Here is a 26,463-nt window from a genome sequence, read left to right as displayed (position 1 = left end):
TAGGCAGTCTCTAGAAGATGGAAAAAGCAAAGAAACGAGATTCTCGAACCTTCAGAAGGAACGCGGCTCTGCCTACGCCTCTATTTTAGCCCAGTGAGACTTCTGACCTTCAGAACTCTAATATAATAAAACTGGGTTGTTGTAAGTCACTAAATTCGTGGTAATTTATGACAGCAGCCATAGGAAATGAAAGGGTTCCTGTTTTCAGGAACAGTATGTATCACCAGCTTTCAAATCTACCTTTCGTCCTGTTCACAAGGCACGCTCCCGCCAAATCCGCTCCTGGGTCTTCCAAGTCCACCCAGTGAGGTCAGGCCTGGGATTACTAACCCCGGAGTCCGAGTTTAGGAACCCAGGGCTCAGAGGCCAACGATTGGAAGCCGCGTCTCCAGACTCCCCAGGCCAAGGCTCGTTCCGGAGCCGCCCCTACCCCCGTGTCCGGCGGGGCACAGCCCCGGGCACGCCCGAGGCTCCGCCAGTCTGCGCAGCCCGCACCGGGCCCGGCGGGCGCGGGGCTGGGCCGGGACGTGGTCGTGGAGGTTCTGGCCGGCCCGCGAGCCGACTCCGCGGGACGGGGGGCAGCGCGGCGGCGGGGCCAGGTGTCGCGCCTCGCTCGGGGCCAGCGCCCCGCCCCTCCGCCCGCTCTCGCCGCCCGGGGTTACCTGCGGCCGGTGGGCGGGGCGGCTCTTCCCGTCTACGCCGGCCCTTGGCCTCCAGCGCGGTGGAGCCGGGAAGTGGGAGAGGGAGCGAAGGAGGCGGAGACTGCCGCGGCTGCAGCCCGGCGGGGCTCCGAAGCGAGGGGCTGCATGGAGCGGCCGGCGCGGCTCTGCGGGCTGTGGGCGCTGCTCCTCTGCGCCGGCGCCGGGGTCGCCGCGCCCGCGGGTGAGTACGGGCCCCTGGGCCAGGGGCGGCGGGGGCCGTGGACGAGAGGCCCGCCGAGGGCGCCGCGGGGCCGAGGGCTGCGGCTGGGGTGGGAGCCAGGGCTGTCGCCACGACGCCCCGCGGCTGCGGCCACCGCCGCTTCTCGCTCCCGGCTCGGGGTGGGGGACCGGGCGCGGCGGGGCTTTCCCGGATCCCGGGCGGTGGGGGCGGGGGCGGGGGACGACGACTTGTCGCCGCACTTCCCTTGGCCGTCGGGAAGCGCCCAGGAGCCTGGCGCCCGGGTGCGGGGCCGAAACCAGTACGCAGCGTCGGAGAGCCGGGAACGCGCCGGGGCTTCTTGCGCGGCGGGTCCAGTGAGGGGTGGGAGTTGAAGGGAACCTCTAAAGGTCCTGGTCCTCGTAGGAAAAGAACGAGAGGGTCACGGCCTCCTCTGGCGTCCACGAAATCCATTGGGAAACCCGGAGCACCATCCGCACGGATGCCTTTTTTTCTTTCTTTAATAATCTTTATGTTTTGGAATAATCTTCGACTTACAGAAAAGTTGCAAAGATAGTATAGTGCGTTTCTTGTATACCCCTTACCCTGTGCGGCAATTCAGAATTAAACAGCCAGAGTTATTGTGAAAAGTTGGGGGTTAATGACTTCCTCACGGACAGTTCTTGGCAATAGTAGCCCCCTGGACATTTTGGGTGACGATAGTAGCTCCAAATTTGATAGGTTTTATTATCACATTGACACAAACACCCGCATCTTGCTTATTGCGTTTTCACCAGTGTGTTGTGCTTTGAAACCCAAGTTGAAACGTTGATTAGGAAACGTCAATGACCTTTATTGATTCGGTCAACAACACGTATGCAGAGTCTGCTCTGTGGCAGGCAGTGTTCTATGTGGCTGAGGAGGCAGCGGTGAGCAAAACAGATTGAGTCCCTGCCCTGTGGAGCTTATATGCTGTTGGCAGAGTCAGAGAAGGGCGGGGAGGGAGAAAAGTAAAATATAAGATATGTCAGATGGTGCTAAGTACTATGGAGAAAAAGGAAAGCGGTTTGCCATTGTGAATAGCGTGGAGTGGGAAGACTTTTACTGAAAAGGTGGCATTTGAGTAGCGACCTGAGGGAGGTTTGAAGTTTGTCAGTCTACCTTGTTTAGTACTGAGCCAGGCTCTGTATGTTCACTTAAAACCTTAAAGCAGTCGTTGTCCCCCAAGTGCCTCTAGTTCACTTGGGGAGATCCGATTCCCATAATCATATGGTGCAGCTGCAGTCCAGAGAAGGTAAGGGACTTGTCTAGGGTCATCCATCTCAGTCTCCTGATTTTCAGTGCTACTCCAGCACCCTTTCTCCTACAGACTCTTTCCCCCACACACCTGAAACAACAAACTCTAGATAATACCAGCAGCCCCCAGCTTAACCAGTTTTGTCACAGCGGTCCATTGGTATTGGTTACTTAGAATACAGAAATTATTTTTCCTATTGGAAATATTGAGACACTTGCATTGAGGTATGTTGGGGTGGGGGTGGGGAACCAGTCAGGGGACTTGAAGTTTAGTGGTCTGACATTTCCCAGCTGCAGAACTTCTGGGATGGTCATTTCCTCTCCCTTGTGCGGCAGCTTTCTCATCTGTGACAGGAGGAGGCTGAACTCTGTAAGTTCTAAGGGCTCTTCCAGCTCTCATCTTCTGAGTGTTTATAAAAATGATTAGCTTACCAGCTTAATTCTGTCTGTTTAGATCCATAGCTCACATTGCAGCATATCTTAACAATGACTAGCATTTATACAGTGTTTACTTGATGCCTGGCAGTGTTCTAAGTTTTCCACCTGAACTGTTTCATTTAGTCTTTATACAAAACCTCTCCTTTAGGTGCTGTCATTTGTCCTGTTTCCTATATAAGGAAGCCGAGGCACAGTGAGGCCCAGAGCTTTGCTTAGAATCTCATAAGTGGTAGAGTGGAAGAGCCAGGCTTCCAACCCTGGTAGCCTGATTCCAGAGGCCATGCCCCTAACCAGTGTATTCAGTGCCTCTCTCTGCAGAAGTGACGGGAGTCCTTGGCTGGGAGAGGAGCTGGGTGCCTTCCAGCAGAGCAGAGCAGGACTAGTGGGGACCCAGGCAAGTATGTACAGGCCATTTGGTATGAAGCAAATGATCATGTATTGGAGACTTGTTTTATAATTGCAAGACTGTGTGGTCCAAACAATAAGTACTATAGACATTCAGAAGAGGGGAAACTGGAGGCTGGTAGTTTCCTGGAAGAGCTAAAACTTGAGCTTGACCTTCAGGATGGGTGACATTTGAGTAGGTGGAGGAGAAGCTATTCCCAGGTGGGGGCAGTAGCAGGAGCAGAGACCCAGAGTAAAGATGAGAGTGAAAGTGCCCCTTTGTGCTCCACAGGGAGCCCAGCTTGGCAGGAAGGTGCACTGGCAAAGTCAGTCCAGGCAGAAGGGCTTTGCCCAGGCAGAATTTGCCCTTGAAGCTGAGTTGGGTACAGTGTAAGGGAAGTGACACTGGAGGAGGAGTGAACAGGGAGACTTTATGGGGTGTGGGGAAATCACTGGGGCACAAAGCTATGCAAGAGTCTGGGGTTGGAGATAGGCACTAGAAAATTGTGTTGTGCATTCCTTCTGTCCAGGACTGTGACTAGTGTATGTCAGCCAGCCTCACCGGGCCCAGCAGAGCACATTAGTATGATCAGGATCAAGGGAGGTATTGCAGAAAACACTGAAATAAGTTGATGATTGAGTAGATGTAAAGGAAGGAGATGGATGACTCATGTATGACTCTTGTGATTTCCTTAACTTTTCCCGAAATGTGCATGCTTCTGCCAGCTCCTGTGACCGAACAGGAGAGAGCAAAAACTTTTAATTAAGCAACATGCCTAATAATATATTAGAAACAGCATTGATTGTGTTAATTCCTAATTAGAATAAGGTGTTGTGCTCGATGACCCTACAGACTCACTTGAGTTTTGAAGTTTAGTTGAGGGAGCTACTTGAGTCTCTCTTTCCTGCTCCCTTTTCTGAAGTCAGTGATAAATCCCCAAGAAATGGTTGCAGTTAGATGCCTAAGGACACTTTATCAGGCAGAAGGGATATTTGTTCTGTCTCAAAGGCCGTGGACGCATATCAATTCCGTAGAAAACGAAAGAAATTGTTTAGAATGATTTTGTCTCTTCAAAAAGAAAGAAAGCAGATAGCAAATGTTTACATAGCATTTGTTCTGTGCCAGGCACTGTTCTGAGCTTTTTAATCTGTATGAACTCATTTAATCCTCATAATAATCCTTTTTCGTTAAATAACTATTATTATCATCCTCCTGTTACAGATGCGCAAACTGAGGCATAGAAAGGTTAAGTAATTTGCCAGCTAGTAAGTAGCAGAGCCGGCATATGAACTCAGGCAGTCTGGCTCCAGAGCCTGCGCACTCAGTCCCTACACTACACTGGAATTATACCTTACCTCTGAGGAGCTGTTAGAGACCTTACTAAGAAGTACGGTCTCCATTTGTTTATGTGTATGTCTGGATGTATTATACCCACATACATATGTTTGTATATATTTAAACATTTGGAGATTGTATTTCAAGTGTCTGTGTGTGTGTGTGTGTGTTTTAAAGCACAGGAAGTAGAAAAATCTCAAGAGAAATGGGAGGAGCAGGGAGGGTATAGCTCAGTGGTGGAGTGTGTGCTTGGCATGCATGGGGTCCTGGGTTCCATCCCCAGTACTTCCATTAGAAATAAATAAATGATGAGATGGGTATAGCTCAATGGTAGAGAACCTGCTTAGCCTGCACATGTTCCTGGGTTCAATCCCCAGTAGCAACATTCAAAACAAAACAAAAAAAGGTTTTATGTGTATGTATGACTGAAACATTATGCTGTACACTAGAAATTGATACAATATTATAAAATGACTATACATCAATAAAAATGTAAATAAATAAATACATAAATAGATAAACTACCTCCCCCACCAAAACAAACAAACAAACAAACAAAAAAGCAAACAAAGAAAAAAGAGAAATGGAAGGAATCATTAGGGACAAAACAGGATGACAGATAGCTACAAGTAGACTAAAATGCAAACCAATTAGAAGATCTGACTAAAGGACACTTCAGAACAGATGAAGGAAAAAATGAAATCCATTTGAGAGTTTGGAAATAAAGAAGGCTATTGTTTTGTTAAAATACTGAGGTTAAAAAAATAGATTTAAAAAGGCTTAAACTACCTTGAAAATTGAGGTAAGATTTAAGCGAACCATAAACAGGTAATTATTATTAGGGCTTTAATTTTTGTGTGGCAGTGGGAGGTGAGTGGGAAGGCAGAGTGTCAGGAAGTACTAAACCAGGTATCCTGAACTTTTGCTGTGGTATATTTCTGGAAACTGCTCAATAGGGGAGATACCCTAAAGTAGATTATCACCTTCAGTAGGAACGAAGTTTCCATTAGAGGCTCTATACCTGACAAATGACTTGTCTTCAAAAATATCATTGACGCAATGTTAGAAAGGCCAAAATGCAGTAATTTGACACTCCTGTAATCACTGAAAATCCTGGTGCTAGCTAGCACTGTCACCTGAGCCACTGCTGCTGTCTGGCACTGGCTAGGTTTTAATTCAGTGCAGTGGGAATTCCCTGCTTCCCTAAGGACTTGGTCTGCTGTGGGCTCCTCCTCCACAAGACTGGAGCTCTGGTCTACCTTGTAGAACAGCTAATAGTAGTAGAGTCAGGAAAGGCGGAATGAATATTCAGAGTCACAGGCCTGTGCCGGCTGCTGTGTATAAAACTGACTTTTGGGGAAATTCCAACTACTTAGTGCCTGTGGGGTTGATATTTTGGGACAAATGGAATTTTTGTTCAGTTAAAGAGGAAGGTAATGCTATAAATATTGCAGATTATGTAAGAGGTCCACAGCACTCCAAAGTGTTGGCATAGAGTATAAAATCTATCTCTACTGACTGATAAATTAATATAACCAAAGTCCTTAAATAATTAATAATGATTAAGTTTGCCACCTTAGATAATTTTGGGGACTGTTTTTTAAATTAGTTTAATAAATTTTATTTTGGGAGGAGTTTGAATTTACAGAAAAGTTGAAAAGATAGGCCAGAGAACCCCAGTGTACTCCTTATCCAGTTTCTGGGGAGTGGTTTTGGTAGTCCTGGCCTCAGGAGTTCTCAGGAAAGTTTGAAATGTTTCCTTTCCCTCCTCTATGTACTTCCCTGCATTTGGCAGAAGTATGAAAACTCCTTTCTCTGATCTTAGAGCTGGGTCCAAAATAATGAAGTCAGTAAATATTTAGTGGAGACACTGGTGGATTTTCTCCAAATGAAACACATTTTTAAGGACACTAGTTCAGATTCTCCTCTTTTCTTCCCTCTTCCGATTAGTCAAAGCTACAGTTCCAGCTGCTTAGTGTCAGACAGGGAATAACAAAGGCTGTTAAATCTCTTAGTACTTTGGAAGAGTCATCAAAACAATTACCATGTCACTTTAGCAAAACATGATTAAAGATGAGCTGCTTAAACTCACTGGCAGAACCATATGATCCAGCAATCCCACTCCTGGGCATATATCCAGAGGGAACTTTAATTTGAAAAGATACATGCACCCCAGTGTTCATAGCAGCTCTGTTTACAAGAGCCACGACATGGGAACAACCTAAATGTCCACTGACAGATAACTGGATAAAGAAGTTGTGGTATATTTATACAATGGAATACTACTCAGCCATAAAAGGAATAAAATAATGCCATTTGCAGCAACGTGGATGGACCTAGAGATCGTCATTCTAAGTGCAGTAAGCCAGAAAGAGAAAATACCATATGATATCATTTATATGTGGAATCTAAAAAAAGACAAATGAACTTATTTACAAAACAGAAACAGACTCACAGACATAGAAAACAAACTTATGGGGAGGGTATAGCTCTGTGGTAGAGCACATGCTTAGCATGCATGAGATCCTTGGCTCAATTCCCAGTACCTCCATTAAAAGAAAAAAAGAAAAACTTATGGTTACCAGAGGGGAAGGGAATGGGAAGGGATAAACTGGGAGTTCAAGATTTGCAGATACTAACTACTATATATAAAATAGATAAACAACAAGTTTATACTGTATAGCACAGGGAACTGTATTCAGTATCTTATAGTAACCTATAATTAAAAAGAATATGAAAATGAATATATGTATGTATATGTCTGACTGAACTATTATGCTGTAAACCAGAAATTGACACAACATTGTAAACTGACTAAACTTCAATTTAAAAAAAAAATCTCACTCGCAGAACTGCTGTGATTGAAGTGTCTGTATTGGGTGAGATGTGGACCACAAGTGTAGAAAACCCCAAATACCTGCAGGAGGAAAACTTAGATGTTTAAGAATACACTCTTCTCTGTGTTCACGCTATAGCAAGTAGTTAAGAATGTGACCTGGGTTTGTGTCTTGGCTCTGTCATTTACTGGCCATGGGATATGGGGCAAGTGACTTAACATCCCTGTGCCTCAGTCACCTCATCTTTAAGATGAGGCTGCTAGTTCCTGTCTCATAAGGTTGTTGTGAGGATTCAACAGATTAATATGTGGAGAGTACTCAGAACACTGCCTGGCTCAATAAATGTTAACTCTCGTTAACTCAGTTTTATGATTCTTGGCCTCTAGGACTTGGAGGATTGGATTAAATGAACTACTGAAAACACTAGCTGCTGCTGATAAATTTATTTCTTGTGCTTGATTTGAACAGAAACTCAGCCACCTGTGACCAATTTGAGTGTTTCTGTTGAAAACCTCTGCACGGTCATATGGACCTGGAATCCCCCCGAGGGAGCCAGCCCAAATTGTAGTCTACGGTATTTTAGTCATTTTGGCAACAAACAGGATAAGGTAAGTTTTCTGGAACATATTGCATTGTTGAGGTAAAGTGAACACTGTGAGTTGAAGCTAAGAGTAAACCAAATTCTAATCTTACTTCAAAGTGGGATTTTTATTTTGGCTTGTGTCCACATTTTAATTGGGAAAATTATGGGAACAACTGTTGACAAAATTGAACATTAGAAAATATTTGCTAATTATTTGCAAATCCAATGCAATTGAGATTATTACTCTTTTAGGAAATACTAGATATCGCTATCTAGTAGACACTCAATAAATAATTAATTATATTAAAATTGGTTCCTGTAGGCACTCAATGAATAATTATGTTAAAATTGGTTTCTGCGTGCCTGCCTGTAGCCTTGTATTTATGTAACACTTTCAGTTTCTCAGGGAATTTTCACATTTCTCACTAATCACATGCACAGATAGATATGCAAGAACTATGTGATGCAAAAATGGCCATATGGAACATGAGAAAATAAGATGTCAGTGGCAGGTAACGTTGACCAGAAGGTTCCCTGATGCCTGTGGAAAAATGAGAGAAACGTCCAGCCTTTCCAGTCAGATGTAGCAACAAATTTAAGTGAATTTTTGTTAACAACTTTTGTTATTTTGGATTCTTTATGATAATCTTATTCAGTGGAGGTTTCTCTTATGCCTTATTAGTTTGTAGCCCCTTCTAATTGACAGATTATTCAGAGCATCATATTGTCTGTTCAGAACTGTTGTATATCTCTATACAGTCTTCAGGTTCCACATCTGCGGATTCAACCAACCTTGAATGGAAAATATTTGGAAAAAAATTCCAGAAAGTTCCAAAAAGTGAAACTTGATTTTGCCTTGTAGTGGCAATTAATTCCATGTCATTTACGTTGTATTAGATATTGTAAGCAATCTAAAGATGATTTAAAGTATACGAGAGGATGTGCGTAGGTTATATACAAACACTATGCCATTTTATGTAAGAGATTTTATCCACGGATTTTGGTATCTGTTGGGGGGGAGGGTCCTGGAACCAGTGCCCCTTGGGTATAAGAGAGATGACTGTATCTTCCCTCAGTGTTTGAGTAGAGGAGGTGGAGGATATTTGGGGTTGAATTTGTCTAGGATTTTTAAGGAGACTGATGGAAAGTTGTTATTAGTGACAGTACTTTGTTTCAGTGAACTGTGAAACACTATTTTCAAGCAGTTTGGTGGCAGGAAGAGTCTGGAGAACTAGTTGGTGTACCACTCAGCTAGCTCAGTGGCCTGGGGTAAATTACTTAACCTTTCTGAGCCTTCATTTCCTTGTGTGTAAAGTGTGGCTCTACTCACTTCCCAGCTCCCTGGGACACAGAAAATAATAATGTGAAAGCTTAGTGAAGTGAGGATGGAATGAACTCTTCCTCTAGAGGGAAACTTGCCAATCTGCCTTCCTGCTTTCTTGCAGAGGTGTTAATTATAGTTTAGGTGTTAATGAAGAATTGGGGCTGGTCAGAAGTATTTGCGTTTTAAAAGAGGTCCTCCAAATGCGGAAGCCTGTGAAATCTAGTAGTCCAGTTCCCCTTTTCACAGTGTTGGCTTCCCCTTGTTCCTAAGGAGGGGCCTTAGATGGTTGGAGTCTTAGTGGCAGCTTTTGGTAGTTCAGCCTTGGGGAATTCCGGGAAAGACCCTTCAGTGCCTTGCCTAAGAATCAAAATTGAAACCCTGAGAAGAGGTCACTTTCTTTCTAACAGGTCTTTATTCATTAGCCTGTCAACCACGCTCAAGGATCCATCGAGTAGACATGCTGATATGCTAGCCTAGAAATGGGGGCTAATTCTTCAGTATAGTTACAGAAACTTAGACCTAGAATTAACTTTAGGAGACAGTGAAACCAGATAGAATTGGGTTTGAAAATTTGTCTCTTCTCCTTTCAAACTGTGTGGCCTTGGGGAGGCCATTTAACCTCCCCAAGCCTCCATTTCCTTGTTTGTAAAATACTGATAGGGAAGGGTTAATAATAGTACCTACTTCATATGAATGGTGTGTGTGTTAAAGGAGATGGTATTTGTGATCCACCTGCACAGAGTTAGTGTTCAATCACTGTTAGCTTTTATCATTATTACTATTGTTGGATTGAGCCATGTGAAATTGTTACTTTTATAGGTCATATTATATGGTTCAACCTAATATTTATTATCATTTACTCTTGTTTCCTCATTTTGCCCCTAAAGAGACCAGATGGAACACCATAAAGGGTGGCTTCTGCCTAAGGCCTGCTCATTTATTCCAGCCATTTTACCTCATTGATGGCTACCAATGCCGCAGTTGTGATAAACACAGATTATTCCTTCCAGTCAGTGATGGGGATTTCCTGTCTGGGCATTTTGACATTTACAATCCTGAGGCTGAGAATCAATGGCAGTGATTTCCCTTTCCTCTTTCTGTCCTTTGGACACAGCATTAATGTCATCAGACCACACTGGGGTGTATATATCCTTTGAAGCAGTGGCATTATGATAATTTGTGTATGTTAGGGGGCCTTTGAAACCATCTAAAGGCCCCAAAGTACTAAATGAGGTAAACCCTTGAGATCATTTTCAATCTTCAGATTGGAGGACCATTAAGTTGAAAGACAGGGATTCATAGAGGATTTAAAAAAGATACGTGACTAGCTTAAGTGGCTGCCCACCACCATTGTTTTAGCAATGTTTAATCTGGCAGTTAGAAGAAGGATCTGGCATCAGGTTTTAGATCTCTTTCATCACCAAGAGATAGGAGGTCTCACTAGGTAAATAAATTAAAAGGCTGTTGTTCTGTCTAGGCTTCCAAAGAGGCAGAAGCTGAAGCTGAAGCTGACTCCCCTTTCCTTCTGAGAAAGGAATCAGGAATTGGAAAAAGTGTGATCTAGCCAAGTGAACATTGGTCCTGAAGGGCAGGGATCGATTCAGGACTCTGACCTTGGTTTTTAATAAATTTTCAAAGGAGCCCAGATTCTCTGAGGGGTGGGGCATAGTGTCATACAGCAACTACCAGTGGAGTAAGTTACTGAAGCCCAAAGTCACGTGGGAGCCTTCACACATAGCTCATCAAGACCTGCTGGGAGGGATTTAGTTCCTGATCTGACAGAGAGACGTGCACTTGACTTGGTGATGGTTGACAATCGGGGCTCCTACTTTATCCATGCCAATTTAACATTATTTGCCTTGAGCTTTGAAAGAGACTGTTTAAAGTATTTTATCTTTCCCCCTACCATGTCTTTTCCAAGTTATTTTATTATTCATGTGCCTAAAACATAAGGTTCAGATTTAGCTACTAAAGTATTTTTTTAATTTAAGAAATTCCATTATAATAAAAATATTTGTGTGATAAAGTTCCTCAGCCCTCTCACTGGAACAATATCTAATATAATAAGGGAACTGGGATTTTTCCATGATGATTCTAATTTATGGCGTTTGGCCGTACATTTTTCCCCGGGTATCCTCAAAGGGCAAACGCAGCTTCCAAACATGAATTATCAAGGATCCTTGGGTCAGGGCGGCTCCCTCAGGAGCGTATGAGACTTGTGCTCAGTAAAATTGTGAGGCTGCTGAAATCTACATTCAGAGCTTTCCTGCTGCCGTCACCAGCAATCCTAGGCCTGGTCTTCAGCGTCACAGGCTGAGAAACCTCATTTCCTCAGCACACGCTCATCAACCAAGGGCCAGTTCCTTACTTTGCCATGAGATCTATAATGGTGAAACATTCTAGAGAGCCTTCTCTTGACACAACTGACACATTCCATCCCCTGTAGACCGCAACTGTATGGAAAGCCAAATAAATGATAAATACGTTTCTTGGCAAGGAATCAGGAATTTGTTGTGAAAATGTACTTGGCACAGAATAGTTGGAGGCCCCACTGAGGTTAGGCATAACTTTGCTGCTGGGACAAGAATACTCAGTGTCCATGCAGCTGAGTCACCATCTCTTTTCTCCTTGTCAGAATTTTGCTCACAGACATTTCTTTTTCTCTTCTAGGGCTGACCAACTAACTTCTTTTTCAGAGCACTGTCTTGTCTGAGCCTAAGAGCTGTTCAGTCTCTATAAAGTATTTTTTCCCATGTCTTTGCTGTGGTTCATTAGTTGTTGATTTGCTGGCTACCTCGCAGAGGGCAACCTTGTGCCCTGGTTGTGAGAGCCTCTCACGGTCACCCTCATGCTCAGCTGGTGGCAGGCATGTTAAATGGCAGAGTATCCCCTTAGGGTGCTAGGTAGAGGTAACGCTAACAAATTTTCCCCTTTGTGGCTATAAGCACGTATGTGAAAGGAAATGCTGTCTCCAACTTGAGTCAGAAACCATTGCAAAACAGGAAACTCTTTGGAAATCTGATTAAAAGCAGCTCCATTCTTAATTATTCCAACTCTGTCACCTTGAGAAATGTTAATTTCCTGAAGAGCCCTTTAATCTCATTCTTCTAAATCATAATAACCAGATTTGTGATATATATCTGTATGCTATCTGTATGCTGTCTGTAAGTTGGCTTTCCGTGGTTCCACAAAGCTTATTTACTTTTCAGAATAAGAGTGTGCTATACTCAGTGCATGTACTAACAACCCTTAAAATTTATATGTGTATGTGAGATAGTCAAAGTGGTCAAACAGTACAGGAATATGGTCAATGAAAAGTCTCTCTTCAGCCCTTGGGCTCCCCTTCTTTACTTCCTCTCCTTAAGGGTGACCAGGATTACTAGATTCTTAAAGCAGTCCTTTTTACCTTGATCTTGTGTTATACTGCATCTACTTGGAATTGAATTTTGATAATCTTACTGTGTTTCCTTTGAAATTGCTTTTAGACAGTTGACATGTTTGCATGGTAAGTTTATAGGTAAGTGTCATGATGTTTGTATATTTAAAATGTGGGGAAACTGTCTTTTATCTATTCCAGGGTTTCTCAGCAGTGACACTACTGACATTTGGTACATGATAATTCTGTGTTGTAGGGGAGGGAAGGCTGTCTTCTGCATTGTAGGATGTTTAACATCATCCTTGGCCTACCCACTAGATGCCAGTAGCAGCCCCCTCTCAAGTTATGATAGCCAAAAATGTTCTTAGACATTAACAAATGCCCCCCAAGCGTGGGGGAGCAGAATCACCTCAGGTTGAGAATCACTGAACTGTATACCATTCGATAACTTTCCATTTTCTTTACACATTTAGGTGTGCAAATATTTTGTTATGTTAATGTATTTCTCTGTGTTTGTTACAGCAATACCTTTTTTTAATTTCCTTACCTTAGAAAATTGCTCCAGAAACTCATCGTTCGGAAGAAGTACCCCTGAATGAGAGAATTTGTCTGCAAGTGGGGTCCCAATGTAGCACCAATGAAAGTGAGCAGCCTAGTATTTTGGTGGAAAAGTGCATCTCACCCCCTGAAGGTAACAACTGAAAGCACTATCTCTTGGTAGAGAATAATTCCAAATTGTCCATATGCTTATGTTCACTGCTCATTAATTCATTCAATTTTCTAATATTTGCTGAGTCTAATAAGTGCCAAGCACTTGTGCTAGATGCTGGGAACACGCCAATAAATGTGGCGGGACATCCCTGCCTTTGAGGTGTTCACAGACAACTTGAATGACAATGCCTAATAGTTACATAGCTCTTAATAGTTTGGAAAGTGATACATACACACACATACACACACACATGCCTCTCCCCTAAATCAAGCTTCACAAGCTAATTTTGTGAAATGAGCAAGGCATGTATTAATACCCTGATCCATTTTGTGAGAAAGAAGGGAACTGAGTGAGTTGCTCTAGATCTTCAGGTTCCAGGTCCAGTGCCTTAAAAAAAATACTATCTTACTCATTATAGAGAGAGATTAGTATGATATACAGATACATTTGGGGAAAGATGTTAAAAAAGGAAAATGGGCATGCTGGCCTCGCTCTGATTCAAGATGAGCCCTAGCACCTCTCCTTCCTCTTTGGTCAGGGACAGATAACACTGTTGCAGTTCAAGGTCTGCTTACTACCATCTGGAAGGTTAAGTCATGGGTTTGTTATGTTTTTCTTAAAGAGCCAACCACTTGGAAGTCCTGAAGAATTGAAATGCTCAAGGGCCTGCCAGAATCCCCTAACTCCTGACTAGATGTGCCTCGAGCTAGCGGGCAGCATTAAGAAATATGTGTCTACTGTACAGCACAGGGAACTATAGTCAATTTCTTGTAATAAGCTATAATGGAATAGAATCTGAAAATATATGTATATGTATAACTGAGAAGCTAACATTGTGAATCAACTACACTTCAATAGAAAATAAAATTAAAAAAAAAAGACGAGCCCTAGGAAAAGCTGTCAAGTAGTCAGGTTTATCATTGTCCCCCAACTCCCTTCCCACCCGTCAGCCATTGTCCCTCTGGCTCTTATGTTACATGCGGGGAGTAGCATATACTGATGAAGAGCAGGGCTAGCAGAGCCCAGATGACCAAGTTTAAATCTCCTCTCTGCCAGCTTCCAGTTGTGTGACCTTAGGTCACTCAGCCCCTTCTCCCTTCTTCTGGAGAATGGGGATGATGAGAGTACCTACCTCCCAGGATTGTTGAAAGGATTATGTAAATCAGCATATGTGAGGTACTTAGAATAGTGTCTGGCAAAGAGTGAATCCTGTATACACATTATTTATTCATATCACGCTGCCCTTTGCTTGGGCCGGGTCCCGTCTCCTACTTCCAAACCTCAGCACTGTGTGGCTTGTGCTCCAGACTATTCTCTCTACCTGCCTTGCCTGGATCCAATGTATATGAAGTAATATTTGTAAAATTATAAAATTCAGGACTGCTAGACAGCTGGCGCATGGTTTAAAACAACTTATCTCCCCTATTCTCATTTCTTGAGGAGTTTAATAATCTGAAAAAATCGAAATTGTATTATGACAATGAAGTGGTTGATGGTGGCTCGGTATAATACCCCTTTAAGGATCATGAAGCATAACATGGAGACATGATGCCTTAACTCAAAAGGCTTTACAAAAGTAGAGATTTCAGGTCATAAAGATTTTAGGGCTCCTAAGGTCATAACACACAATAAGCAACTACTGAGAGTTATGTTATGCTTGCCTTTCCCCAAACTGCTTCAAGAGGGATGTTTGTTTAACTTTTAAAACAAGATGTATTAGTATTGATCAAAAGACAGGAAGGTAAATTATAACTCAGTAAACTTGGGGTTTTTTTTAAAGACAGGTAGATGTAGTGGTTGTGTATATTTTCACATTTATTGGGGAAATTCCATAGTCATTTCCTATAACTGAAATATTGTCTGAACTTCAAACGCTCTAGTTAGGAATACAAGAGTTAGGGTCCCTCAGTGGTAGTAAAGATGTTTTCTTAGTATGAGGAGGTGAGAGAGAAAGTTGTAAACAAATTAGATGTGGGTTTTCTCCCTCCTGGGTGCCTTCTAGGTAAAGTGGGGTAAGAGATTGGGGATTAGCTTGCTGGTGAAGCAGCCTTGAAACCCCCTTACCATCCCCCACCCCCAAGAGTGACTGGCTAGTTTGCATCGCAAGGAGAGAAGGGTCCTAAACTCTCCACTGGATATTCTAGGTGATCCCGAGTCTGCTGTCACTGAGCTACAATGCGTTTGGCACAACCTGAGCTACATGACCTGTACTTGGCTCCCTGGAAGGAATACAAGTCCTGACACTAACTATACTCTCTACTACTGGTAAGTATGTGTGGAAGAGGGCTGGCTGTGATTGCCTTGGGAGCTGTTGGATCTGACCTAGTAAAAACAAAAACAAAACAACAACAAAAAGAACCGCCTACCCTTTTCTACAAACCCAAGATGATAGGAAATTCGCTTCAGTGGAAAATGCATCTGCTTTGGGGGATCTCATTTAAAAAAAAACCCTTAAAACATAATTATAGATCCACAAATATGTTGCAAAAAGTGTATGGAGAGATCCTATGTACCCTCAACTCAGTTTCTTCCAATGGTAACATCTCATATAACCAGAGTACAATATCAAAACCAGAAAACTGACATTGGTGCAATTCACTGACCTCATTCAGATTTCACCGGTGTTACATGCTGTAATTTGTGTGTGTGTGTGTGTGTGTGTGTGTGTGTGTATGTGTGTTTAGTTCTGTGCAGTTTTATCACATATGTAGATATAGAATATTTCCATTACCACAAGGATTCTCTCTTGTACCTCTTCTGCCCTCACTCCTCTCCCTCAAGTCTCTAAGCTGTGGCAACCACTAATCTGTTCTCTATCTCTATAATTTTGTCATTTCAAGAATGTACTGGAATGGGATCATACAGCATATGACTGTTTGAGGCTGACTTTATTTTTGTTAACCTCTGCATAATACCCTGGAGATCCATCCCAGTTGTTGTGTGTATCACTAGTTCATTCCTTCTCCTTGCTGAGTAGTGTTCTATGATACGGATGTACCAGTTTGTGTAACCATTTACTTATTGGAGGATATCTCAGTTGTTTCCAATTTTTTTGTGATCATGAATAAAGCTGCTGTAAATATTCATGTTCAGGTGTTTATGGGAACATAACTTTTCATTTCTCTGGAATAGATGCCTTAGAGTGTAACTGCTGGGTCATATTGTAATTGCATACTTAGTTTTATAAAAAACAGCTGCACTATTTTACGTGTCCACCAGCAATGTAGGAGTGATTGGTATCTACCTTTCAGAACGAAAATTGTATCATTCCCCAGGGTTAAAGTAGTTTCGCTCCCCTCCAAATAACTTATATTTGATATTTGTAACTACAGAACTTCTTAAATTTCTAAGTTAATCTTTAATCATTTACTTTACTTTGGAGCCGAGAATTATTAACAACAGAACAAGGTAGAAAGTACCAGGTTAATCAGTTCAGTTCAGTAAATCTTTAGCACGTGTTGTGGGTAAAGCACTGAACGGGCAGCAGAGATAAGAAACATATAAACATGGCTCTTCACTCCTAAAGCTTCAAATGTAGAGGAGACAGTGCCTGACACAGTTACCCATATAGAAATAAGAGAACGTGATGGAGGCTTAGAGGGATAGGCAAGCTCGGTGAGAAGCGAAGACAGAGCTTGGGGTGGTGGCCGAGCGAGGCTAGAGGCTTTGATGAAGGGGGTGGACTGCACGAGTAAGGGGTGTCTCCAAGGCTGGAAGCTGGTGCTGGGGAGCTGGGGGTATTTAGTCCGTGTGATTCCAGGTTGAGAAGCAGGAGATCTAGCGTGGGCCGTCTGCTCTTTGTGTGGCCTTGTCCCCCTTTCAATCATTGTTCATTCAGACTGCGTCTCAGAGAGTGGAGTGTGGGACGGGTGTGTCCAGGGCTTCTGAAGCTGTGGGATAAACATGGCCTTTCATCCTGGAATGTCCATTTTGCCTGATGACTTGATGAAGAGTTGTTTTGGTATATGAACACACTCATGGCTATAGTTGCCCAGGGATTTGCATTCACTCTCCTCTCCTGGGCAAGTTGAGAAACACAGCAGGTGAAGCCAGATGGCACTGAGGTTGTGTGGTTCAGTCTGAAGGTTTCCCCCTCCCCCATACAGATAATTCTCATTTGAGGTTTTGTAGTTTCACTTGTCCACTTATGGTACCTGTTGTTTCTCCTTTATTTAAAACCCTCCAGTGGCTGGCTGGTGGCTGTGGCATAAAGTCCAAACTCTTGAGCACGACAGACAAAGCCTTTTCTGCTCAGGCCACTGCCTGTCTCTCTAGCCTCAGTCTCATCTCCCTCCATGCACCCCCCACCCCTCTTGCACCTACCACCCAGCCCGCGCTGAACTTCTTTTAGTTCCTCAAACTCTGCAAACAAACAGAATTATGGAATCCAAACAGAACATTCAGCCAGAATAGTGAAAGCATTCTGCGTCCCGTCGCCGCCCAGGCCTTGCCCTTCCTCCTGGATGCCTCTTATTTATCCTCTTTATATCAGCCCAGATGTCACTTCCCTTCCAGAAAGGCTTCCTTGACCTCTCCAGTCTAGATGCGCACCTGGTCATCGTGTACCGCTGTACTTTGCACTTTCCCATGTCATAATACTCAGCACACTTTGTTGTCATTTCCTGTTTACTTAGTGGGAGCCCTCCTATGACTGCCGTCTCCCTTGCGAGCAGGGCCTGTCTCTAGTTTCCCCTGGTGCCTGACACACAGTAGGTGTTCCATAAAGAAGTTTTGAGTGCTTGGTAGGATACAAAGCTGGAGAATTTGGGGGATTGGGGTGAGGACTTAGGAGGGATAAGCAACTCAGGAACATTATAGTTCAGGTATAAAAAGAGAGAAGGATTGAGTAGATCTGACTCCCCAAAGAATTGCTAGTGAAGGGGCCTGAGAACCAAGCCTTAAACAGAGTAGCCTGACTCTGGTGAAGTTGCGGTGAAGTCTGGAGAGAGCAGTTACTACAGGCCTTTAAGATGTCTTATAAGCTGGTAATATCCCTGTGTTTATTATGCTCTTAAATCTTGCTTTTCCTGGGAAATAGGGAAAACCTGTAAAGAGTCTGTCTAATAGAAGGGGCAGGGAAAGGAAGGGAAGAAGTCCTAACACTATCTCAGTCCATGGCAGACTCTGCAGGAAAGTAACCCAAATATATAAATCAAGGTGGTGCTGGAGGTAAATGGTGACCTAGTCCTTCAAGTTCTTCTAAGACAAAGATAGGGAAATGCCTGAGGCATGTACTAGGCCAAAACAAATCTTTATGCAAATTACAAAACCAGTACCCTCTCTGGATGAATAAATAACAAAAAATTGGACTGACCAATTCGAAAAGCATTCTTCTTCCTCTGGGCTGAAGCAGTCCTCTTCTGGGCTGATGCAGCATCATCTTGCCAAAGCTGACAGCAGGTGGTGCTCAGGCTGGCTTTCAGCCCTTAGTTGATGCTTGGTGCAGGGGATAAGCTACAACTATCAGAGGTGGCGCAAGAAGCTATCCCAAGAGAATGGGGGTTCACTGGCACCCGAGTAGGTGGGCATCAGGGATACCGCTTCTTGTCATACATGTTCCCAGTGTCGGTCATCAGCGGGACTCTGTAATACAGACCTGTGCTGTCCAAGACAGGAGCCGCTAATCACATGTGACTGTTTACATTTTCATTTAAATTAATTAAAATTAAACTGAATTAAAACTTCAGTTGCTCAGTCTTACTAGGCAGTTTCATATATGGCTAGCAGCTCCTGTATTAGACAGTATAGATATCAAACATTTCTATAATCCCAGAAAACTTTCTGGGACAGTGCTGGTATAAATTCTGTATCTTTTGCCCTCACCACTCCACAGCTTATTGTTTTCTGGAGCCACACTGCCCAGGTTCAAATCCTGGCTCTCTTTGTTACTGGCAGTGTGATTTGGGGCAAATTGCATCTGTGTGAGCCTCAGTTTTATAATCTGTAAAATGGGGATAGTAATAATAGCGCTGCTTCTTAAGGATGTTGCGAGGGCTGTTATATGAAAAGTGTTTGGAGTTGTGCCTGACTGTTAACATGTACAGAGTAAGCATGCAATACATGGTAGCTATATTCTTTTTTATCAGGCATCCCCACTCCCTTGCAGATGTAGCCAGTACACATTGCTGGCCTCTTCCCCTACCTCGAGGAATTAGCCCCTAGCCCATACCTCTGCCTCCCTGCTCTCCCCTGGAGAGGTCCTTTCCAATCAAACTATGAAAGAAAGACATATGGCTCATTCATTATCAAGCACTCAGAAATGGTTTACGTACTAACTCACATCAAACTGCTGGAGACTGTTTCCCTGAGCCGCAAACAGAAAACATGGAGTAATTTTGAAGCCCCGGGGCAATGACTTGCAGTCCTGCAGGGGAAGTCTGGCATTGAAAGGAGCCTGACCTCAAAAGCTACGGACTAGCCATGCCAATGAATTTTAGGGAATTTCTTACCACATTAATCATCTTCAGAGTTGAGGAAATAGTTTTTAATTTGCCCATTTCCTCCTTGTGTCTGCAGTATAACTCTGTGGAGGATTTCAGTGTGTGAATTTTAACAGGAAGCGCCTGAATGCCTTCTATCTTAGGCTATCATCTAATCTTTCATAAGGTGTCACCAAAAGTCTATTCAAACAAACATTTTCCCTTTTATTTTTTTCTAAAGTACAACAAAAATTTCTTAAAATTTCATATTTAGAGTCCAGAGGAATATATGAAATACTCAGGGTACAAAAATGAAAAAGGAATCTCAAAGATTTCCCACTAGAGAAGTTCCTTTCATTATTGAAAAAACTAACTTTCTACATAGTTTTCTTTAGTTATGTAACAAAACCGTCATGTGTTCCTTCAGTTTCTATTTCTGGCTATGAGTGGAAAACACTTCAGGCCTGTCTGATCTAAAAACTAGCTATGGCAGTAACTTAGTTTTTAAAAGACTGTTTTCATTCATGAACCACATGGCCCAACAACTAGGAGAAAAATCTCATGTACTATCTTTTAAGGGACAAGAGCATTTTTTTTTGACATTTTATTTATTTATTTATTTATTTATTTAACATTTTTTATTGATTTATAATCATTTTACAATGTTGTGTCAAATTCCAGTGTAGAGCACAATTTTTCAGTTATACATGAACAAATATATATTCATTGTTGCATTTTTTTCTCTGTGAGCTACCATAAGATCTTGTGTATATTTCCCTGTGCTATACAGTATAATCTTGTTTATCTATTCTACAATTTTGAAATCCCAGTCTATCCCTTCCCACCCTCCGCCCCCTAAGGGCATTTTTTATATTGAAGCATTTCTTTGCACAGCCTGTGAAGGAGTAAATACATTAGATGTGAATTTTTGTTTTCTTTTTTAAAAAAAGACATTATTTATAGCAGTTTTAGATTTACAGCAAAATTGAGAGGAAGATACAGAGACTTTCCAAAAAAACCCCTGCCCCCACACAGGCCCAGCCTGCCCCATTATTAACATTCCCCACCAGAGTGGTGCGTTTGTAACAATTGATGAAGCTGCACTGACACATAATCACCCAAAGTCCGTAGTTTACATTAGGGCTGACTCTGGGTGTTGTACGTTCTATTGGTTTGCACAAATGTATAATGACATGTATCCATCATTATATTATACGGAATATTTTCATTGCCCTAAAAATCCTCTGTGCTCCACCAATTAATCTCTCCTCTACCCCAACCTCTGATTTTTTTTTGTCTCCATAGTTTTGCCTTTTCCAGTATGTCATGTAGTTGGAATCATACAGTATGTAGTGTTTTCAGGTTGGCTTCTTTCACTTAGTAATATGCATTTAAGGTTCTTCCTCAACGTCTTTTCAGGGTTTGATAGCTCATTTCTTTTTAGGGCTAAATAATATTTCACTGCCTGGATGTACCACAATTTTATTCATTTACCTACTGAAGGACATCTTGGTTGCTTCTAAGCTTTGGCAATGATGAATACTACTATAAACATTTATATGCAGGTGTTTGTGTGGACATAAGTTTTCAGCTCATTTAGGTAATCACCAAGGAGCATGATTGCTGATTATTATGGTTAAGAATATGTTTTGTTCTGTAAGAAACTGCCAAACTGTCTTCCAGAGTTACTGTACTGTTTTGTATTCCCACCAGTAATGAATGAGAGTTCCTGTTGCTCCATGTCCTTGTTAGCATTTGGTGTTGTCAGTGTTCTGGATTTTGGGCATTCTAATTGGTGTGTAGTGGTATCTTGTTGCTTTAACTTGCATTTTCCTGATGACATATGATAAAGAGCATCTTTTCATATGCCTATTTGCCATCCATATATCTTCTTTGGTGGACTGTCTGTGAAGATCTTTGGCCCATATTTTAGTTGGGTTGTTTTATTGTTGAGTTTTAAGAGTTCTTCATATATTTTGGATAAGTCCTTTATCAGATGTGCCTTTTGTAAGTATTTTCTCCCAATGTGTGGTTTGTTCTCTTATTCTCTTGAAACTGTCTTTTGAAGAGCCCAGGTTTTTAATTCTAAGGAAGCCCAGCTTATCAATTATTTCTTTTATAGATCATGGCTTTGGTGCTGTATCTAAAGTCATCACCATACCCACGGTCATCTAGGTTTTCTCCTATGAGTTTTTATTTTACATTTAGGTCTGTAATCCACTGTGAGTTTAATTTTCTGAAGAGTGTAAAATTTTTGACTAGGTTCATTTTTTTTGCATGTGATGTCCAGTTGCTCCAGCACCATTTGTTGAAGAGACTATCTTTGCTCCATTATATTGCCTTTGCTCCTTTGTCAAAGATCAGTTGACTATATTTATGGGAGTAGATCTGAAATTTGTAAGACCTGATTTGCAGCACAGTCCCCTGGAGAATTGCTTTCAAAATGCTTCTTCCTAGCCCCTGGACAAAACCTTTCTAAGTAGGATTCTCTGGGAGAGGTTTTTAGGAATCTGCATTTTTAAAATGACCACAGGTGATTGTGAAGTAAACAGGTCAAGGGTTTGGGACTCTTTACTCTTAGTTCATTTTCTAAATTGTCTTCCTTTTCTTCAGAACCTTTGTACAACTCCCATTGTGACTGATGAGGTAAGGCTTGACTCTGTCTTCTGCCAGTTCATTAAAACAGAGCCCTTGATAGCCTAGACAAAAATGTGCCGTGAAGCACATTCTGTCTGCCTGCACTGTGCTAGGTGCTGATGGTCACGCAGGGACGGTATATGTAGAGGTTTCTCATGGGAAAGAAGATACCAGCATTTAGAGTCACATGGTGGAGTAAGACACTTAGAAAGCCATTGTGTTCTGGAACATTGATCTGGCAGTGGTTGGAAGACACTAATAATGAAGGCCAGAGAGGTCAGTCTGGAGAAGACATCAAGCCTGAAGTGATTCGAGCATGAAACAGGGTGAGAGGAATATCATAGGAGAGAATCCAAGAAGCTTCGCAAAGGAAGGAGTAACAGAATTTGGTGATAGAATATATGGAAGGGGAGGGGGTGATTTCCAAGGCTCTAGTCGAGGAGCCCAGAGAAAATGAGCTCTGACTGATGGAAATTGGGAAGGTTAGAAGAAAAGGCAGTTTGGCAGGGAAGAAGGGTGTTTGTCTTGAATGTTGAATTTGAGGCAAGAGTGGAACACTCAGTGGAGCAGTTGGAAACCTGGGACTAGCTCCAAAGCAAACAAGAGGTCAGGATTAGGAATCCTCAGTGTAGAAATTCCAGTGAAGGGATGGAAGTGATAAACAGGTAAATGGATGAGGGAGTAAGAAAGAGAAATATACAGAGGGCAGAGGACTGTATGTGAGCCCTCTGAGAAGTGGAGAAAGGAGAGGAGCAAGCCAAGAAAACAAGGACAGAGCAGGCAGAGGGACCAGAGGAGAACCATGGAATTCAGCAGATGAGGCATTTTCAGGAAGCATCAAACTTCTCACCCTGACCTCATACCATACTCCAGTAGTTTCCATAGCTGTTGAAAGTACCAGTATTCATCAAAAAGGAAGACTTGTTTCTTCCTAGAGTATGAACTAGAGCCACATTATAAAATCGGGCTTTAAAAAAGCTATCCTTCCAGATTGCAAATACGGCTTTTCATGGACATCTTCAGTCATTTAAAAACAAACAAACAAACTTCCATCTTTGTTTCTGGAATACTTTGTTAAAAATAATGCAGAAGGTTGTCTCATTTTATCTTGTAGGCACAGCAGCCTGGGAAAAATTCTTCAGTGTGAAAACATCCATAGAGAAGGTCAACACATTGGTTGTTCTTTTGTTCTGAGTAAGGTGAAGGATTCCAGTTTTGAACAACAAAGTGTCCAAATAATGGTCAAGGATAATGCAGGAAAAATTAGACCCTCCTTCAATATAGTGCCTTTAACTTCTCATGGTAAGTTTAAAAGTCTTCTACAACTGTGTGGATAAAAGTGTTAGGTCTTTTGAACATCAATACAAACAATAAAAAATGATAATTTTTGGTTTGAAGATCTTCCCAGGAAAAAAGGACTATATGTATGTATATATTTCTTTGATCCTTTTTAAAGAAGCAAGCTTGGAAATTCTAATATTTATTGAGTACATGCACCACATGTTTTATCCTGGTTTACTTGCTGAGACTTAGAGAAAGCAGTTAGTTGTAGGACCAAGATTTGAACCCAGGCTCTGTGACTCTTAAGATCTATTCTCTTTTACTTACACTCCAGAGTATGAGTATATGCTGCAGAATAAATGTGATTGAATCTAGTTCCTGAATAATCTGTCTCTTAGTTGGAAATAGCTTAGACTGGAGGTGGAGTGTTCAGTGGTGATATTCAAACTGTCTGATATTCAGGGTGACCCAGGCACTTATCAGTCAGAACAACCAGTGCAGCTGAGTTTTGGCCTATTAGAAAGAGCCCTTGACTTGAAAACAAAGTTTCTGCTTGAGGTCCCAGCTTCTTCACTTTGGACAAGGCATATGAACTCTCTTTTAAGTGCTTCCTCGTCTGTAAAATGGAGTACACAGTCACTCTTGACCTCAAAGGACTGTTGTTAGGTCCAAATGATGTGAGACAGATTAAAAGCGTTTTGTAAATCTCTAAAGCAGACTATGATAAGCATTATGTTTATTTGTTGCAATACCCCAACAGGGAGCTCAGATTCTGGCTAAGTGGTATGCAAAATATTTATAGGCAAATAACTGTGAATTGACAAAAGCTCCCAAGTCCTGAGAGCAGAACACTGTTTACCACCCCTTCAGACAATCATGGAAGTGAATTCTGAACTACAGTTTTTTCTGTCGTTGTTGAGTAGAGATACTGGGGATTGAACTCAGGACCTGGCACATGCTAAGCACACACTCTACCCCTGAACTATACCCTCCCCACTGAACTGAGTTCTAATAGCAGACCAGAGGCAGCTTAGTTTGTAGGCCAGGGGAATGAGGTTGCAGAAACTTTCCAAGTGGGATCATCTGAAGCAAAGCCCTTCTCTGTCCTCCCCCTTACTTGACAGATTGTCCTCAATGGACCTTTTAAAGCTCACTTTGCTACTCTTCTTCCTGGAGATGAATGCTGACGTAAAGGGAGATCCTTCTCAGCTAGAAGATGACATCATCAAGTTGTTTTCTGTTCATTATCCATTCTCTTTTCTTGCTCAGTCCTAAGCATAGTTGACTCCCGAAAAACTAAATTGACTAGGCTAATTTTTTTACTTTCTCTTTAATTGTGGTTATAATCAGATAGCATTAAATTTACCATTTTTAGGTGTACAGTTCAGTAGTGTTCAGTATATTCACATTGTGCAGATCTGTAGAACTTTTTCATCTTGTGAAACTGAAACTCCATGCCCATGAAACACTAATTTCCCCTCCCCCCTTCCCCTCCTCCAGCCCTTGGTAACCACCTTCCTACTTTCTGTTTCTATGATTTTGACTACTTTAGACCCCTCATATGAGTAGAATCATGCAGTATTTGGCCTTTTATGATGGGCTTATTTCATTTAGCATAATGTCCTCCAGGTTCATCCATATTGTAGCATGTGACAAAAACTAGGCTGTTTTTTAATTGTGGTCTTTGATTGGCATAAGTCAGTGGCAGCTGGGGAAACCCCTTGTGCCTTATGCCCCTTGTTACCCATCAGGCAGAGGCACATCTGGACCCAAACACTTCTTTTCTTTATCCTCCTTGCAGTTAGATGTCTGATTATAACCTGGCCATGTTCTAAGCAGATGTAGGTCAGAGTTCATGTCATCTGCCAGACACCCTGAAGATGTGCTTTCGATCCATTTTCCTAGACTATTTAAAATAAGCTTCCTACATTAATCGTGGCTAATCAGAAATTCTAGAACTATTTGTCTGATCATGTAAGGCCATTAAAAGCATCAGCCCTATTTTGATCTAACTTTGTGATCTTCATTGTTTCTACCCATAAGTGTATCTCATCAAAATAAAGGCTGGAAGCTAATTTGTATTCTTCTATTTCTATCTTTCAGTGAAACCTGATCCTCCACATATTAAAAATCTCTCCTTCCACAATGGTGACTTATACGTGCAATGGAAGAATCCACAGAATTTTTATAGCAGATGCTTATCTTATCAAGTAGAAGTCAATAACAGCCAAGCTGAGACGCATGATATTTTCTCCGTAAGTTTTTCATAGATAGTTGTTTTTATTTGGATATTTTGCTTTCACTTGAATTTCTTACAGTGTAATAAATTGAAATATCAATGAAATATAGCTCTTAGATTTGTCACCTGATGATGGTGATGAAACTTCTTCTCTGAAATAGGGCACGGGGGAAGGCTTGAGGGTTTTGTCAGTACTGGCTCCAAGATTCTAGCCATTCGTTAACTCATTTGCTCAAATTATTTTTTACATGCCTACCGTGTGCCAGGCACTATTTTATGTGCACATGACACCTGACAAAAATTTTTTTCCCCAGGAAGCTTACCTGCTAGAAAATAAGTGTGTAGGTGAGCAAGCTAATTTTAGAGAAGGAATGCTATGAAGAAATTAAATGGGGTCTTGTGGTAGGGCGATGGGAAGACCTGAGGGAATATTAGGTAGGGTAGTCATTTGAAGTGATGATATTTGAGATGAGACCAGAATGATGAGCAGGAGCTAGCCGTGTGGTGATCTGGTGGTGGAGGGGGCAGCATGTACAAAGACTCTGAGGCAGGAATGAGCTTGGCATGTATTAGAAACAGAAAACTGGCATGACCAAAATATAGTAGGACGAGATGTCTGAGCAGGAGGCTGGGGTCAGATTAGGTAGATACATGGAGGCTCTGGTACAGCCATTCAGTTTTCTTGGATTTGTGGCAAGTAAAGTAGTCCAGTTTGAATAGTCAGTATTTTTGGGGTTATGTGC

At 42.1% G+C, this 26,463-nt stretch overlaps 1 protein-coding gene across 1 annotated transcript in view; it reads left to right on the top strand.

Moving 5' to 3' along the window:
* The first annotated feature begins 747 nt into the window (after positions 1-747).
* The window catches only part of IL13RA1 (interleukin 13 receptor subunit alpha 1), a 48,794-nt gene continuing 23,078 nt past the window's right edge, over positions 748-26,463 (top strand). The window contains exons 1-6 of the mRNA XM_064482813.1: positions 748-882; positions 7,618-7,757; positions 12,985-13,123; positions 15,289-15,409; positions 23,315-23,502; positions 25,585-25,736. Of these exons, the coding sequence (XP_064338883.1) occupies positions 807-882; positions 7,618-7,757; positions 12,985-13,123; positions 15,289-15,409; positions 23,315-23,502; positions 25,585-25,736 (816 nt within the window). The 5' untranslated portion in view covers positions 748-806. The remainder of the gene's footprint in view (positions 883-7,617; positions 7,758-12,984; positions 13,124-15,288; positions 15,410-23,314; positions 23,503-25,584; positions 25,737-26,463) is intronic.

Source organism: Camelus dromedarius, chromosome X (assembly GCF_036321535.1).
Source record: "Camelus dromedarius isolate mCamDro1 chromosome X, mCamDro1.pat, whole genome shotgun sequence".
In the NCBI taxonomy this organism is placed as follows: domain Eukaryota; kingdom Metazoa; phylum Chordata; class Mammalia; order Artiodactyla; family Camelidae; genus Camelus; species Camelus dromedarius.
The sequence above is the reverse complement of the archived record's forward strand: the minus strand, read 5'-3'. Positions and strand labels throughout refer to the sequence as shown.